Here is a 16,966-nt window from a genome sequence, read left to right as displayed (position 1 = left end):
TGCCCCAGGCCCGGTGGTGGCTGTGGCCACTTGTGAGTTTGAGGCCTTTGGTCTGCTTGATCTCTGGATGGCCATGGGCGGGGGGCAGGTTTCTGGCTGGGATCATTCCTGGGGCATCTCGGATTCCTTTCCCAAAAGTGCTGCCTGAGGATGTTAATGGAGACAGATCTGGCCTGGGGACAGAGATACAGACCCACAGAAAGATAGACACCTGAGCAGGAGGCTGCGGCCCCCAACCCATCCCCATTTCTCAGATGGAAGACACTTATTCAGACACTTATTCATTCTTTCACTCATTCTCTTGAGAAATGTTTATTGAGGAGCTAGGATGTGCCAGGCTCTGCTCCAGGCAGACACGGTCCCTGTCCTCTAGGAAACCCCCCCCCCGCAGATTAATTCAATAGACGGTTTCCCGACAGAGAGCTAAAGGCTGCATTTGAGGAAGAGAGGCGTCTTCCAGGGCATGCTGCTGGCCTCTGGCTCAGGCTGGGGAGGGGGTGTCAGGGAAGGCTCCTCAAATCACAGGCCTTCAGAGGTGAGGGTGGGGTTCCGGGCCAGGGGCGGCCAGGAAGGGCAGAGGTTAAAGCTCTCCAGGCCCCTTCAAGGAAGGGAAAGCAGTTCAGTGCCGCTGGGCTGGGTGCTGGGACATGAACGGGGAGTGGAGAAGACTGGTCGAGGAGGTGACATCGTCAGCTCAGGCTTTGAACATCAGGCAATGGTGTCACCCCAGGGTCAGGGAGTCATGGGAGGGCTTTGTTTTGTTTTGTTGTAATTCCGTTTTATTGAGATATATTCACATACCCTACAGTCATCCACAGTGTACAATCAGTTGTTCACAGTACCATCGTACAGTTGTGTGTTCATCACCAGAATCAATTTTTAAACATTTCCATGACTCCAAAAAATAAAAATAAGAATAAAAATAAAAATAAAGTAAAAAAAGAACTCCTAAAACATCCCATCCCCATCCCCCCTATTATGCATTTAATTTTTGTCCCCATTTTTCTACTCATCCATCTATACACTGGATAAAGGGAGTATGAGTCACAAGGTTTTCACAATTACATAGTCACACCGTGTAAGCTATATACTTATGCAATTGTCTCCAAGAATCAAGGCTACTGGGTTGCAGTTCAACAGTTTCAGGTATTTCCTTCTAGCTGTTCCAATACACTAAAAACTAAAAAGGGATATCTATATAGTGCATAAGAATGCCCTCCAGAGTGACCTCTCAACTCCATTTGAAATTTCTTAGTCACTGAAACTTTATTTTGTTTCATTTCCCTTCCCCCTTTTCATCAAGAAGACTTTGTCAATCCCATGATGTCGGATCCAGGCTCATCCCCGGGAGTCATGTCCCACATTGCCAGGGAGATTTATACCTCTGGGAGTCAGGTCTCACGTACTGGGGAGGGCAGTGAGTTCACCTGCTGAGGTGGCTTAGCTAGAGAGAGAGAGACAGGCCATATCTGAGCAACAAAGGAGATTCTCTGGGGGAGACTATTAGGCACAGTTATTAGTAGGCTTAGTATCTCCTTTGCAGCAACAAGCTTCATAAGGGCAAGTCCCAAGACTGAGGGCTCAAGTTACTAAATTGGTAGCATGGAAGGATTTTAAGGGGGATAAAAGCTCCCTCCCATGGGAGGACCAGGATGGTCCAGCTGTGAGATGGTGTTCTAGTTTGCCAATGCTGCCAGGATGCAAAACACCAGAAATGAATTGACTTTTATAAAAGAGGGTTTATTTGTTTACACAGTTACAGTCTTAAGGCCATAAAGTGTCCAAGGTTACACATCAACAGTCATGTACCTTCACTGGAGGATGGCCAATGGTGTCCAGAAAACCTCTGTTAGCTAGGAAGGCACGTGGCTGGCATCTGCTCCAAGTTCTGGTTTCAAAATGGCTTTCTCCCAGGATGTTCCTCTCTAGGCCACAGCTCCTCTTAGAAATGTCATTCTTACTTGCTCTTGGGGGCATTTGTCCTCTCTCTGCTTCTCCAGAGCAAGAGTCTGCTTTCAACGGCCACCTTCAAACTGTCTCTCATCTGCAGCTCCTCTCTCAGCTCATGTGCATTCTTCAAAGTGTCCCTCTTGGCTGTAGCAAGCTCGCTCCTTCTGTCTGAGCTTATATAGGGCTCCAGTGAACTAATCAAGGCCCATACTGAATGGGCATGGCCACACCTCCATGGAAACTATCCAGTCAGAGTCATCACCCACAGTTGGGTGGGTCACATCTCCATGGAAACACTCAAAGAATTACAATCTAATCAACACTGATACATCTGCCCACACAAGGTTACATCAAAGATAATGGCATTTTGGGGACATAATACATTCAAACCAGCACAGATGGTGAGGCCTACCCCTGGCTGGGACAGTGGAGGTGGAGGTGGCATCAGTGGGTCTGAGTATTTGCATGGTGGAATCAGCTGGGCAGGGTGAGTGTCCAGCTGTAGTGGAGGGATGAGGGGATTCCTTGAGGGCCTGCTGCATGCCAGCATGACCCCGTGGTTTTCATGTGGGCAGCTGGCCCAATGGGCCTGGTCCCAAGAGAAGGGACAGATTCAAGGGGGCTCACTGAGCTGGAGGACCTCTACATTCCTACTGGAAATGTTCAAAAGACAATGGGATGAGGCAGAGCTCAGAGGAGAGAGCTGGGTCCAAGATAAAAACCAATGGTGTCTGGAAGTGGGGAGAAGAGAAGCCAGGCTGAACTCAGGAGCTTTCCACCTGAGTGAGGGGTGGAGGCCAAGAGCCTGGCAGGGGAGCCCAAGAGAGGGCACCCAAGGGGGCAGAGGAAAACCATGAGAGCACCGTGCCTGGAAGACAAGGACAGAGACGTGACCACAGGAGGTCCCTGGTGACTGCGGCAGGGCTGGGGCAGAAGGTGGGTTTTCCAGAGGTGGAGGAGAGGAGCATGGCAGGAGGTTTTCCTTCCCAGCTCACTGCTCTAGTGGGAGCTGTCAGAGGGCGAGGAAAAGCCTGGCATCAGCCTTGGGCGCTGGAGTCACTGAGATAAGCTCCGACCTCTCCCTGCCTCCGAGGATCACCCAAATAGGCTGAGTTGCCCGATGGGGACACAGGCCTCAGTCACCATGTTGAAAGAGACTGGAGGGGAAAGAAGCTGAGTTCAGGATGGTGGCCCTCGGAGAGAACCGCAGGCCAGATGGAGCAGCCGGGTCTGATTCCTGGAGACGCAGCAACGAAGCTGGCTTGAGCAATGTGGCACTTTGACAGGTGCAAAGAGCTGGGCCGGGGACTGGGCAGTCACAGACGGTGCCCCAAGAAGGGGGACTTCACTCCCTCATTCCACAGATATTTATGAGGCCCCTGCTGTGTGCCAGGCCCCGCATGGAAGACACATGTAGCCAGGGGAGGGGGGGAGCACATATTGTTAGAGTTGATGCGATCTGATTAGGGGTGTGTGGGGATCCCCAGGGAGCCACTCCAGCTTCCCAGAGGAAATGGCGGCATCTGAGCTGAAACTGCAGGCAGGTGACAGGTGCACATCCGGCCAAGAACAGAGCCTGTGCAGAGGCAGGGGCAAGCGGGAGCCAGGCTTGGAGGGGCTGTGAGTAGTTCCTTAGGATGGAGCCCAGATTGGGGGGGCGGCCAAGGGGCAAGAGAGGAGAGGAAGTTAGAGAATGCAGAAGACGTGATCTCAGAGGACTTGGTGAGCACTGCTCAGAATACAGATTTTATCCTGAGGTGGAGGTGGAGGGGGGCAGGAGAGAAAGACTTTCAGGTGAAATAGGGGACAGGTTCCGACTGGTGTTTTAGAGGGGCCCTGGGGCTGCTGTGTAGAGAGCAGATGGGAGGGGGGAGCCTGGAGGTGAAATGAGAGGGGTCTCAGAGGTGATGATGGAGTACAGGGTGGGGACAGGGAGGTGGAAGGGTTTTTGCTGTTATAGTGGGTCGGCAGGCCTTGGTGCTCAAAGATGAGAGAGGGACATGTCATAGTTGTCACCCAGAGCTCTGCCCTGCCCCGTGGACACCTCTGCTTGAAGCCCCATGAACTACAAGCCCCCACTAAACGCCACAAGTCCCATGATGCCCTCTCCCACCTGCTCTTCTCTGCCGGCCCCAGCGCAGGGGGCTAGGTCTGCGTGACATCTGTTCATTCTGTCACTCATTGAATATCTTATTCAATGTTGAATGTCTGGGAAGAGAGAGGTCAAGGCCAGAATGGAGGGTCAGTGGGTCATCGGCCAGTGGTGCAGCCAAGGCCTCTTCAGGTGTGGCTGGGAGGGAGAAGGTGCCGGGGAAGCAGAGGGTGGGACCTGGCGAGGCACTGGGAGCCCCTACAGAGGAAGAGGGGCCCCTGGGGTACAGGCCAAGGGGAAGGTGAGGCCACTGCACGGAGAGGAGGTGCTGGGAGGTGAGCCAAGGGGCATGGCTAAGGGGCTTGGCCACCTGCTGCAGGTGCTGGGAGTGGGGAGCGATCCTCGAGCCTGGAATAACTCGGAGGGATGGCTGCGGGTGGTCGGGGGAGGCCAGGCTGGGGCTAACCCAGCTGAGGTGGGCCAGGGTCCTGAGCACACCCCCGTCCCCACAGGCATCATCGACAGCACGCACACGGAGCAGCGGCAAGTGGTGGCCGTGACGGGGGACGGGACCAACGATGGGCCCGCACTCAAGAAGGCCGATGTGGGCTTTGCCATGGTAGGAGCGGCCGGGGCCTGTCGTCTGGTGGTGGGTCAGGGGACGGGGGAGAGGGACCATGACAGCCTCAGGCTGGCTGTGCAGGGCCCCCACCCACACTTGGCCCACCCACCATCCACCTCATGAGTGCCCACTACTCTTAGGCGTTGTGGCAAGGGTGGGGCTCGGCAGGTCCCCAGGGACCTCCTGGAAGGGTGGAGGGAGGCTTCCTGCTCAGGAAGAGCTTTGCATGGTGGGCACTTGCAGATCTGAGAGGGGAGGCAGGTGGGGGACCAGAGAGAAGGTTCCTTGAGGTAGATGAAGGCCAAGGGTTAACATCAGGGACTTGGCCCTGTGATGAGCATGAACGGGGTGTGTGTGTGTGTGTGTGTGTTTGTCCCTGTGTGCTCTGGGCTTGTATATGTAGGGGTTTGTGTAGGGCACAGGACGTGGGGCGGGGGGAGATGGTGTTGCCGGCACTGCTGGCCTCGGTGTCAGCTCGCCTCACCTCGGCCGCACCCCCACCCCGGCTCCTGCCCTGTCCCCACAGGGCATCGCGGGCACAGATGTGGCCAAGGAGGCCTCTGACATCATCCTGACCGACGACAACTTCAGCAGCATCGTCAAGGCAGTGATGTGGGGCCGCAACGTCTACGATAGCATTTCCAAGTTCCTGCAGTTCCAGCTGACAGTCAATGTGGTGGCCGTGATCGTGGCCTTCACGGGCGCCTGCATCACGCAGGTGGGTCCTGGGGGTTGAACCCCAGGGATGGCAGCACCTGCCAATGGGGCACCTACTGAGGGCCAGGACCTTAGGTGTGGGTATCAGCCCAGGGGCAGTCGAGGCCCAGAGAGGTGGTGTGACTTGCCCGAGATCACTCAGTCCTGATACCCACGTCTACGTGACCAGGCACCGACGTCAGCCAGTGCTCCAGGAGGTGGGGGAGTCGATCTCCAGAGGAAGGCAGAGCCCCTGGCAGCCTAAAGGGTCCGGAGAGAGATGGGAAAGGGCAGGGCCCAAGGGGAATCAGGAGACCCCTGCAGAGGGCAAGGAGCCCAAGGAGGCCTTAGTTAGTTCTAGCGTGAAGTGTGTGGGAGAGGGCTGCTCACCTGGGTTCCTGAGGCGGGTGGGGACTTGCGGGAGGAAGAGCCAGGGGTCCTAACTCCTTGGGAATGGCAGGAGTCTGTCCAGATCACCCAGCCTGGGCCTTGAGCACCTGGGAGAGTATACAGAGCAGAGCGGAGCCGACGGCGGGCAGGCCTCTGCTGCCTGCACCCTTGCTGCCCCCTCAGCCCAGCTCCAAGAGGCAGGGGATCTGTGATGACCCCCATGTAATAGAGGCAGACACCGAGGCTCAGGGGTGGGATGGCAGGCCCCGGCCATCACTCCAGCAGCCTCCTGGTTCCCCAGGCGGTCTGCCTGCCTCCCCTGGGGCTGACCAGCCCTGGCTGCAGAGGAGAGGGTGGACTCCCTTGGCTTTAGCAGCCCCAAGGCCTGCTCTTCCCAACAGCATCTTGGGCAGATGAACTCCTGCCTACAGAAGCTCCAAAGGGCCCAGAGTCCAATGCCACCCCAGAAGAGTCATGTGGCTCTGGAAAAGCTGCTCCTGCCACCCTAGTCCCCAAGACAGAGAGAGCTGTGTGGCTATGGGCTTCCTTTGAGCTCAGGAAAGCCTTCTCGTCTAGTCTGTGGGCAAGAAGCTCCCCCAAGTGGCAGCTTGGGGGATGCTCCCATGGCAGCAGCAACTCAACTCACAAGGCTTCCTGGACACCACCTCAGACCAGATGGGGAAACTGAGGTCCCAGATGAGTATCAGTTTTGCCTGAGGTCTTAGACTGAGTTATGCAGGCCTTGGATGGGGAGATGGGGGACATGACCCTGGGAGCAGGGGATGGTGTGGGCACTGAAAGGTTTTGAGCAGGTGAACCTGTAATCAGAGAAGGCCAATGGGCAGTGAGCCTGGGGGATGAGGAGCATGACTAAGCCAGGGCAGAGGTGGGGGAGATGGCAAGGAGGAGAGGCTATGATAAATGTCTAGGAGGAGGGACGAGCATGACTCGGCAAGTGAGTGTGTGGGGCACAGGCAGAGATGGCCTTGGAGCCACACTGGGAGAGGGGACGGAGGGAGGAGTTGCAGCTCAGTCAGGCTGTTGAGCTTGCAGAATGTGTGGCCTTCCTGGAGGAGGTGTTGCAAGGTTCACAGGGTGAATAAGGCCAAAGCCATAGGGAGACATCTGGGCTGGAGAGAGTGATGTGAGAGTCGCAGGAGGTAGGTGGGTACCCGAAGCCAGGAAGATGGATGTGGAGACGAAAAGAACAGGGACCAAGGAAGGGGCCAAGGGAGCACAGATTTCAAGGTAAGAGAAGAGGAGCCCCTGAAGGAGATAGACAAGGGGTGTTTAGAAGAAGTGAGAAAGATCAAGAGAGTGTGAGGGGTCAGGAGTGCAAGAAGGAGGCAGTGGCTAAACATGGTGGTGAGGTCAGTGAGGCTGAAAAATGTTTCCCTCGATTTGTGACAAGGAGGTCCCTGGTGGCCTTGGAGAAAGGCATTGTGGGAGCTTGGTGAGGGCAAAGCCAGGCTGCCCTGGGCAAGGCATATGGGGGATGTGAAGAAGGAGGGGAGCAAGCAATTCAGTTCATTCAGTTTAGTTGAAGTGATGTATGTCCTCAGAACAATAGGAATAGTATGATTCCAAGTCTAAGCAAAGAGAGAGGCATGGAAGGAGACACACCAAAATGTTGACGGTGGTAACCTTTTAAGTGTGAGATCATTGATGAGATTTATCTTCTTCGGTTACTCCTTACTTGCCAAAATTTGCTACAGTGAAAATATATTGTTTTTGGAATCATGGATGCACACAGTGATTTTTTTTAAGGTAAGGTGGGATGATAGAAGGGGAAAAATTGGGTGGTAGCATGAAGGAGACAGGGATCCCTGAAATTAACTGCAGGATAGAAGATCCATGGATAGTTGAAAGAGGCAGCAGGGAGGGGGCAGAGGGGAGTCAAGGAGACAGGGGCTGATTGGTGGGGCCTGTGCTGGAGACTGTCGGGAGGCCTTGGCTTTAACCAGGAGGAGAGACTCAGCCACAGAAGCTGGAGAGGAGAAGGGAAGATGGCAGGGATGAGGCTAAATTTACTGGCGTGCAGGGACTGGTGGCTGTCGAGCCTGGGGCACTCAGTGTTCTCCTTGGAGGAGAAGATGGGGTTGATGTGGGCAGGTCTGGGCTGATCTCCAGAGAAGGCCTCAGCAAACCTGGTGTGGACCTGCCCAAGAATCCAAGGGGCAGGTCAGCCGAGGGCCCCCGGGGGCAGAGGCAGCCTTGCAGCCTCTAGCAGGAATTCCCTGAGACCCCTCCACCCTGCCATGAGCTCTATGCCCAGCACTTCACAGCAGCAGGTGGGCCTGGCTCTGCCCCATGACAGCCCTCTCCACGGGCCGCTGTCCCCAGGACTCCCCTCTGAAGGCTGTGCAGATGCTCTGGGTGAACCTCATCATGGACACGTTTGCTTCCCTGGCGCTGGCCACTGAGCCACCCACCGAGACGCTGCTCCTGAGGAAGCCCTACGGCCGCAACAAGCCACTCATCTCGCGCACCATGATGAAGAACATCCTGGGCCACGCCGTCTACCAGCTCACCCTCATCTTCACCCTGCTCTTTGTGGGTGAGTCCCCTTCTGTGGCAGGGGCACCACCTCCCGGGCACACCAGGCCCCAGACCCAGCATCCTGGGTACACATCTGCATTCCTGTTTTGCCAATGAGGAGACTGAGGCCCAGGGAGGTGGAGTAACTTGCTCGAGGTCACACAGCAAGTCTCAGGCAGAGTCAGGGCCCCCATCCCAGGTCCAGCAGCCTCCAAAGCCAGTACTTTCTTCACTAACAATCATAGCTCCCAGTACTGAGGACACAGTTTGCAAGGCAATATCCAGGGGCTTATTAGATGTGCCTCACGTGAGCCAGGAGGACCCTGAGGCTTGGACTCGTGCCAGCCCCTCATCCATGCCCCATGGAAGGCATTCTCACGGAGACTTACAACCGCATAATTGTCAACTATTTCCACCATGCTTTGGTTTAAGCTACCTCATTTAAATCTCAGAACCACCCTGTGAGGCCATATCCCTGATTATAAATGAGGCTCAGAGAGGGAAGTTGCCCATCCATGGTCATGCACAGCAAATCAGGGCCAGTGCAGTCCCCAGCCTGGAACAAGCTCCCCAAGCTGGGCTTTCCTGCCAACAAGCACTTGCCTCAAAGCCCAGAGCAGAGCTGGGGGAAGTGGGGAGAGGGTGGGAAGCGGATCACAATCCCCAAAAGGTCGTCCTTTCCCATAAACTTTGAAGGTGACATATTGGCAGGACTCTCCGTAAAGGTGATCTTGGAAAGCCTTAGAGGAAGGCATGTGAATGCAAAACCAGGAGAGTCCGCAGAGGAAGCTGTTGGGTGGGGCCTAGAGAGGGGGCGTGGCCGGCGAGGGGTGGGGCCAGGATGGGGGCGGGCTCCTGCTTACTTCCCTGGCTACTCCTGGTCATCTTGAGTTCAGTTTGGAAATCCCACGCCCAGAAGGAAGACGCAGCCAGCCCTCCTGGCCCTGGTTCCCTCAGCTTTGCAGGAGGATGCGAATCAGGAACGCAGCCTCCCAGCAGGGGTCCCCACAGCAGGCTGGGGCTGTTCTCCCGCACCTCTCCCACTCGCCAGCCCACCAGGATAGCCAGGTGTAAAGGAAGCCCCAAGCTCCAGGAATCCGTATCTCCTCTAACAGCCCCGTGAGCATGGTTTCCAGAGGTCTAAACAAAACACACACTCAGAAGAATCCGGGGAGCCTGAAGTTGTGGCCTCCCACCAGGGACGCCAAGTTCATGCCCAGTGCTCCCAGTCTAGATGAGTTTACCAACCAAGGGTCACTTTTTAAAGCGATGTCACCTGCACACAGCGGGCATTCCCCTTTATCAGATTTCCACAGAAAAGTGGGAGAAAAGCTACCTAAACGGTCTTCCTCCCGTAGAGGAGAAAGCGGTGTGTTAACTTTGTACTCACACTCACCAACCACCCGATGTCCAGAGCGTGCCTCCAGGTCTCGGCGGCGCCCCCTGCTGCTCACCAAGGGCCGGGCGCCTCCCCCAGCCACGGCCCTCAGCGCAGCCCCCGCCCTCTCGGCTTGGCAGGCGAGAAGATGTTCCAGATCGACAGCGGGAGGAACGCGCCCCTGCACTCCCCACCCTCGGAGCATTACACCATCATCTTCAACACCTTCGTCATGATGCAGCTCTTCAACGAGATTAACGCCCGCAAGATCCACGGCGAGCGCAACGTCTTCGACGGCATCTTCCGGAATCCTATCTTCTGCACCATCGTGCTGGGCACATTCGCCATCCAGGTAGCCAGGCACCCCCCTGTCCTGATCTGGGCTGGGGTTGGCAGTGCCCGAGAGCCCCAGACCTCTGCACTGGGCCCTGACTGCCTGTCTCTCTGTCTCTCCTTACCCCAATCTGACCTCCAGATAGTGATTGTGCAGTTTGGGGGGAAGCCGTTCAGCTGCTCTCCGCTGCAGCTGGACCAGTGGATGTGGTGCATATTCATCGGGTTAGGAGAGCTCGTCTGGGGCCAGGTACGTTCCAGGTGGGCTGCAGGAGAGGCATCTTGGCAGGGGAAGGGAAGAGCCCAGACTGGGAATGCAGGAGTCCCAGAAATGGGTCCCAGCTCTGCCCTGGGCTGGCTCTCTGACCTGGGGCAAGGCCTCCCCATCTCTGGGCATCTAAGCAGTGGGGATTGGCCAGGTCCCTAATAGTGGTCATTTGGGTCCCATCATTAGATAACTTTGTGCCCCTTCTGCTGCTATTTGCTTAATCCTCTCTTTTAATCACATCAGTATTTTTCTTAATTTACATTTATTTTAAAAGACAACTTTTCATCACTAACATAATTGGAAAATCAGTATCACCTGTGTTCCAGTTTGCTAATGCTGAAGTTATGCAAAATACCAGAAATGGACTGGGTTTTATAAAAGGGGCTTTATTTGGTTACAAAGTTACAGTCTTAAGGCCATAAAGTGTACAAGGTAAGGCATCAACAATAGGGTACCTTCACTGGAGAAAGGCCATTGGCATCCGGAAAACCTCTGTTAGCTGGGAAGGCATGTGGCTGGTGTCTGCTTGCTCTCAGGTTGCTATTTAAAATGGGATTCTCCAAAGCATCAGCTTTCAATGGCCGTCTTCAAAATGTCTGTCTCAGCTGTAGCTGTTCTGAGGTCTTTCTGTTTGTGAGATATTTTATAGGGTTCCAGTAATTAAATCAAGACCCACCCATTCAGGGCCCACACCTCCATGGAAATTATCCAATCAGACATGTCACTCACAGTTGATTGAGTCACATCTCCATGGAAACACTCAAAGGATTCTAACCTAATCAACACTTATACAACTGCCACCACAAGATTGCACCAAAGAACACGGCATTTTGGGGGACATAATACATCCAAAGTGGCACAAGCTGTCATAAATAGAAGCTAACAAAAAAATAAATCTAATGAGGATGATGTTATTAAGCTCTAGCTAGATGCCATTGCCTGCCAAGCCTCCAATCCTGAAGCCTGTTTTCTGTTGAAAGGGAGTTTAGGACATGGTGTGAAGGTGTTTAAGACCTGCTAACACCAAGGAGAGACTCCCCTTCACCCAGCCAGAAGGCTAGAAGGGAGCACAAGAGGGACTAACTGCCAATCTCATGCTGTCTACAGCCATCTGAGATCCTTCCCAGCTTTGGGGAATGCTTGGCTGGAGGATCTCGAGCAGCCCTTCCAGTTCGGACTCCAAAACATTCTCCCACCAGGTTGCCTTCCCTACTTTTGCCCAAGTGCCAGCCTCCCCTCCCCACTCCCATCTCAGTCCTGGTGGCTTGCAGCTCCAAGGCACCTGACCCATGCAGCAGCACTTGTAGGAAGTGCCCAGAGCTGGATCCCAGGCCACAGGGCCCTTCTTCCCAAGGGGCTCAGCCAGCCAGGCAGTGGGGACGTCCATGTGCCTGCAGGCTCTTCCCAGGCTAGAGTGGGAAGCTATAGCCTGGCAGAATTAACTAGAATATAAAGAAGAGGTTTTACTTCCATCCAAAAGGACCTTCTTTAAACTTTGGAGCATCTCTGAAGAGCTGCTAAACTACATTTGACTTAGCAACAATTCTTGGGCAATCTCAGGGCCAGTCCATGTTTATCCCACTGGGTCTTCAATGGAAGCAGACAGCCCATGCCCTCACAGAGCTCTCTGGAGCCCTCTGTGTCTCGGGGAGCCCAACTCTGAATGACTAAGGACAATATTTGTGGGCTTTAATGACCTTAAACTCCTAGGGAACCCCCAGAGTGTTCAGGCCAGCCCCTGTCTGTCCCTACAAAAGATGTAAAAGGCCTCTGACATCCGCTGCCTCTGCCTCACTACAGGCCCTGCCTCTCAGGCCATGGCCCCATGGTCAAGCCCATTGAGGGAAGTGAGGATGAAGGCATGTTTCCCCAGGACAAAGCACTCCCAGAGTCCAATGGGATTGGCTGCCCCCCCCCGGGGACCCTGGCCCGGAGCCGGTTCCCAGGATTGGGTACCCCAGGACCTTAGGAGGGAGGCCACATGTCAAGGAATGCACAGCAGCTGACACACACTACCCCACCACCCTGCGACTTGCCCCCAGCTTTACAGAGGGGGGATCCTTAGCTCTGAGAGGTTAATGACTTGCCTAAGGTCATTACATCACCAGTAAGGTCTGGGTGTTTCAGAGGCCTATCTGTCCAACGCCTAAAGCCCAAGCTTTTCGCCTCCGTCTCGCTAACTCTAGGTGAACAAATGGGCGCATGCATGAATTAAAAAGGAAATTCACAAGAAATGTTAGGATTGAGTGGGTTGAGAAATGGGTGCGATGAGTTAGGGAGTGAATTGAACAGGTGAGTAGATAACTGGACAAGAGAAGAAGTGGGGAGGGAGACGAAGGCGAGGGGGGATGAGCTGGAGGGGAGACGGCACATTGTCCAGAAGGCTGACTGAGGGGGCAGCCTCTGTCACCCTGACCCCTGGGTCCCTTCCAGGTCATCGCCACCATCCCGACCAGCAGACTCAAGTTCCTCAAGGAGGCAGGGAGGCTCACACAGAAGGAGGAGATCCCCGAGGAGGAGCTCAACGAGGACGTGGAGGAGATAGATCACGCCGAGAGGGAGCTGCGGCGGGGCCAGATCCTGTGGTTCCGCGGCCTGAACCGGATCCAGACCCAGGTACAGGAGCCAGGCCAGGCCGGGGCAGGCGGGCTGGGGGCAGGCACTGAGGGAGGTGGCCGTCCTGTCCCGGTGATGGCAGGTACCCCACACCAACTCCCAGGCCCAGGCCACAGAGAGCCCGGGGCAGGGATTTGGCGGGCCCCTCCCACAGGCCCCACTCAGGCCCCACCATCTCACCCACACTCTCAGGTGGCAGCCAGAGAATCAGAGCGTCCTCCCCAGGAATGTTCCATCTGCCCTCTCAGCCTTGAGGCCAGAGGGGCAGAGGGGTGTCACACCCACCGAGGGTTTCAAGGGGAGTTCTCTAAGAGGAAACCGAGGGGAGGGTTTGGGTGGGGGGTGCTGGGGTCGGGGGGCCGTGGGAAGGGCCGAGCAAGCTGGTTCACTTGAGGCCTTGCCTGAAGTCTCAGGCCGGAGTCTGCCCTGATTCTCCAGGGCCGGGGGATCAGCCCAGTCAGGTACTGGCACTTTCCACAAGTACACACAACGTCTCCCTGCCCAAGGGCCTTCTAGCCTTCTGCCCACTCAGGGAAGCTGGGCTATCCCGTGGGCCACAAACAGACATACGTGCATGCCAGGTGCACACATGCAGCCAGAGGGGGGCTTTCTTCCAGCACAGACTGCAGGGCTGCCTTGGGGTCCGTGGGCATAATCATGCATCACACACACACACACACACACACACACACACACACACACACACCGGTCACACACTCTCATGTAGGCCTTGAAGCCAGTTGTTCACCGCATGCTTTCATGGCCCTAGAAGTGAGGGGCAGAGGTGACCACAAAACTAAGAGAGACCACCTGGGAGAGCTGGATCTGGAAGCTCTGTGCCCACATGCCCGACACCCCATCCCACCCCGTCCCACTCACACGCATCCACCCGGGCTGGGACGGAGGCAGGGAAAGTGTGGGGAACAGGGCAGGCCCCTGTCTGAGGGCTCCTGGTTGCAGCCTGGCCCTCAGCCTCCTACCCCGGGAAAGCCTCTGGCCCTCATCTTTGGGGGGCAGAGGAGGGGGTGTCTCTGCCTGTCTGAGCCACCAGCCCCTCCTCATCAGCCTGCTCGGGGTCTGCCTCCTGGAAGGCAAAGCCTGGTGCTCGTACACGGCAGAGAGAGGGGCCAGGCAGAGGGCAGGGGGCTGCAGCTAGCTGCTCGCTTTCCCACGGGAAGGAGCAGGACTAAGAGTGGGCCACCCCCCTCGCCTGGTCCTCCTGTTCTACGTATCATAATAATATCCCCTGTGCAGCTTCATGCTCCACGGTGCACTGCCCCAAACACTATCTCCTTTGACTTCCACAGCCCCAAGAGGTAGGTGCAGTGCCCCGTTTTCAGAGGTAACTGAGGTTCGGGGGAGAGGAGCCTTTCTGTCCGAGGCGGCCCAGCCGGGCTGAAGCAGGACAGGTTTCAGACCCACAGCTGCAGGGCCCAGGCCTGGGACCCCATTTCCTGTGGACTGGTTCTCAAGCAGGCAACAAGCTCCTGCCTGCTTGGCTCTTCCTGAGCACTCGCACGAGCTAGGGGCTCTGCGAGATTTACGGATACCCTGCCAGCTAGGTGGCACGGCCCCTCTGCTAGGACGGGAAACTGGACTCGGCAGGGACTTGCCCAAGATCACCTAGCTAGTAAGTGGCAGAGCAGGACTTGGGTCAGAGTCTGTCCGTTCCAGGCCCCACCCACCGCTCTGACCCCCTGCCTGGCCCCAAGGGAGGCTGAACACCCACTCTCTTACCTCCAGACACCACATTTAATCCCACCCCCTACCCCCCAGGCTCAGCCAATTGGTCTGTGAACCAGCTAGTGTAAGACAAGGCCAGAGCTCGTGTTCTCCCTGGGACCCTGGGGCCTGCAGATGGGCCCGGAGCTGAGCAGACATCTTTCAGAGGCTTGGAGTGTGTCTGGTATTTTTTTTTGTTTTGATTTAAGTGGTGGTGTTGTCGCTGTGGCTGCAGCTGTTCTCGTGACGTTGCGCCTGTCAGTTGTGTAGCTGTTGTGTCCGTTCTTTTCGCAACTTGTCTCGTTCTCTCCTCCGTTGCAGATTGAAGTAGTCAATACTTTCAAGAGCGGGGCCTCCTTTCAGGGGGCCCTCCGGAGACAGTCCTCCGTCACCAGCCAGAGCCAGGACGTAGCCAATCTCTCTAGTCCTAGTCGCGTGTCGTTGTCCAATGCTCTTTCCTCTCCGACCAGCCTTCCTCCTGCTGCAGCTGGGCGTGAGTGTGACTCCTTCCCGCCTCTGGCGCCACGGGCACCAGCTCCCGGGCGGGCAGGCGGGCAGGGGCAGGGGCACCGCAGGGCACGGGGGCAGCCGGCCACGGTTAGGAGAGTCAGGGGTGGTCAGGAGATCCTAGGCCAGCCATGGTGTCACAGTTCATCGGGGGTCAGATCCATCAAGGGGTCAGAGCCAGGGGTTATGGCCACCCAGTTGAGGGTCACGAGAGTCACAATTGGTCAAAAAGTTTGATTTGGTCAGAGGATTGCTGTTGGTCAAGATTTCAGTGATCGAACACTCCCAACCTGTCACAGGGTGCCAGTGGTCAGCGGGGAGCAGTCAGTGAGGGAGCACTGAGTGTCCCAGTGTAGGGTCATACTTGTTCAGGAACAACCAAAGAAGGTCAGAAGCAGTCATGGTTTTGTGGTGAAAGTCAAGCAATGGTCAAGAGGTAGAAGGCTCTCGGGGGAGCAGTCAGTCACAGTTGGGAGAGGATACACGTCATTCAGGGACTCCCAGGGGGTCAGTGAAGGGGGTCATGATCCAGGGGGATAGTTGAGCCAAGGGATCTCTGTAGGTCAGAGGTCATAGTCAGGGAGGGGTCCCAGTCTACCATGAAGTTCCTGGCCTGGAAGCCCCTCCCCCTTTCCCCATCGTTCCTTCCCTTACTCGTCTGAGTGCATTGGCTGCCTGATACACACTTTGCCCTATAGCAGGGGTTGGGGCTTGCTGAAATTCTGGCCCCTCCATGGAAGGGACAAAGCTCCTGATCCATTCAGCTTGGCCTCAGGTAGAAATGCTGGGCCAAGCCCCACATCTTGGCTGGGGCAGCAGGCCCTAAAGGATTTGGTCTAACCCTCACCGGCTGCCCTTCCTTATCTGAGGGCTAGCCTGGAACTCTGTCCCCTCCTTCACCCTTCCCTCCTGCTGAGCTGATCCCTTCTGACCTGAATCTCTCTTCTCTGCCCTTGTCTAGCTCTTTCCTCTACCTTTCCCTGGCTTCAGCACCCCACACCACCCCGAAGGAATAAGAAGGCCCCACTTGCCACCTGCCTCCCTGACCTGGTCTCCCATTAGGCCTACCAAACTGCAGGAGAGCCCTCTAGTTCTGGTCTCCTCAGATTGGCACGGTGTTTTTGTTCACTCACTCAGCCCTCAGGGCTTCTTTGGTGAGAAGTAAGGCCCCAGTTCTCCTATCTTGATACCTTATAAAGTGCCTGCACTCCCACCAAAAAGCAAAAGACACACAACACATATCCCCTGCAGCCAAGCAGCAAAGCACAGTGTGCTGGGCGCTAACTCTTCTGTCTTAGCCCGTCTGGCAGGAGGTACGCGCCACAAAGGGCCTGTTGATGGCCCGTGCTCCTGTCCCATGACCTTTCTATAGGGGCAATCTCCTAGTCCTGCCAGGTATGCAAGATGGCAGGAAGGATGGAGAGAAGCAAGGAAAAGCCCCACGATGTTCATTCATTGGCACAAAAACACAATGCTGGGTAGGCCAGACAAGCCAAGGTGAAATGGAGGCTTATTTGAGCAGATGGTATCTGAGTCACATTACTATGAGGTACTGTTCACAGGGAAATCACTGCCAGGCTTCTTCAAGGCCCATCCCTCTCCCAGAGATAGAATCCTCATGTGGTAGGGTGAGGGTGAGGGGCTGCTCTCACCCCACCAACCTTTCTACTCCTGCATCAGCTTAGTTCTCACCTTGCCAAAAGTGTCCCAGCTCGGAGATGCACCAGGAGAAGTATGCATTTCTTTTGACTCCTGCTACCCCTCCCTGCGATTCCTGCATCCCTCTGGCTGGGTCTGACCACAAGGAGTCTAGCTGCTGAGTGAAAGCCCAGTTCTTAGTCCATCCTGGTTCAG

General features: G+C 55.8%; 1 protein-coding gene across 14 annotated transcripts in view; it reads left to right on the top strand.

Moving 5' to 3' along the window:
* Positions 1–16,966, top strand: part of ATP2B2 (ATPase plasma membrane Ca2+ transporting 2) — a 389,290-nt gene that overhangs the window by 362,218 nt on the left and 10,106 nt on the right. For 9 of the 14 annotated variants that reach the window (XM_037801886.1, XM_037801931.1, XM_037801845.1 and 6 more), the window contains 6 exons: positions 4,555–4,661; positions 5,191–5,382; positions 8,094–8,307; positions 9,807–10,018; positions 10,142–10,249; positions 12,701–12,883. In XM_037801886.1, coding sequence (XP_037657814.1) covers positions 4,555–4,661; positions 5,191–5,382; positions 8,094–8,307; positions 9,807–10,018; positions 10,142–10,249; positions 12,701–12,883 — 1,016 coding nt within the window. Of the gene's footprint in view, positions 1–4,554; positions 4,662–5,190; positions 5,383–8,093; positions 8,308–9,806; positions 10,019–10,141; positions 10,250–12,700; positions 12,884–14,926; positions 15,099–16,966 lie in introns of all 14 variants that reach the window. The other 5 variants (XM_037801902.1, XM_037801917.1, XM_037801911.1 and 2 more) reach the window with 2 other exon arrangements.

The sequence above is a fragment of the Choloepus didactylus genome, chromosome 1 (genome assembly GCF_015220235.1).
Source record: "Choloepus didactylus isolate mChoDid1 chromosome 1, mChoDid1.pri, whole genome shotgun sequence".
Lineage (NCBI taxonomy): Eukaryota > Metazoa > Chordata > Mammalia > Pilosa > Megalonychidae > Choloepus > Choloepus didactylus.
This window is presented reverse-complemented; position numbering and strand designations above follow the sequence as displayed.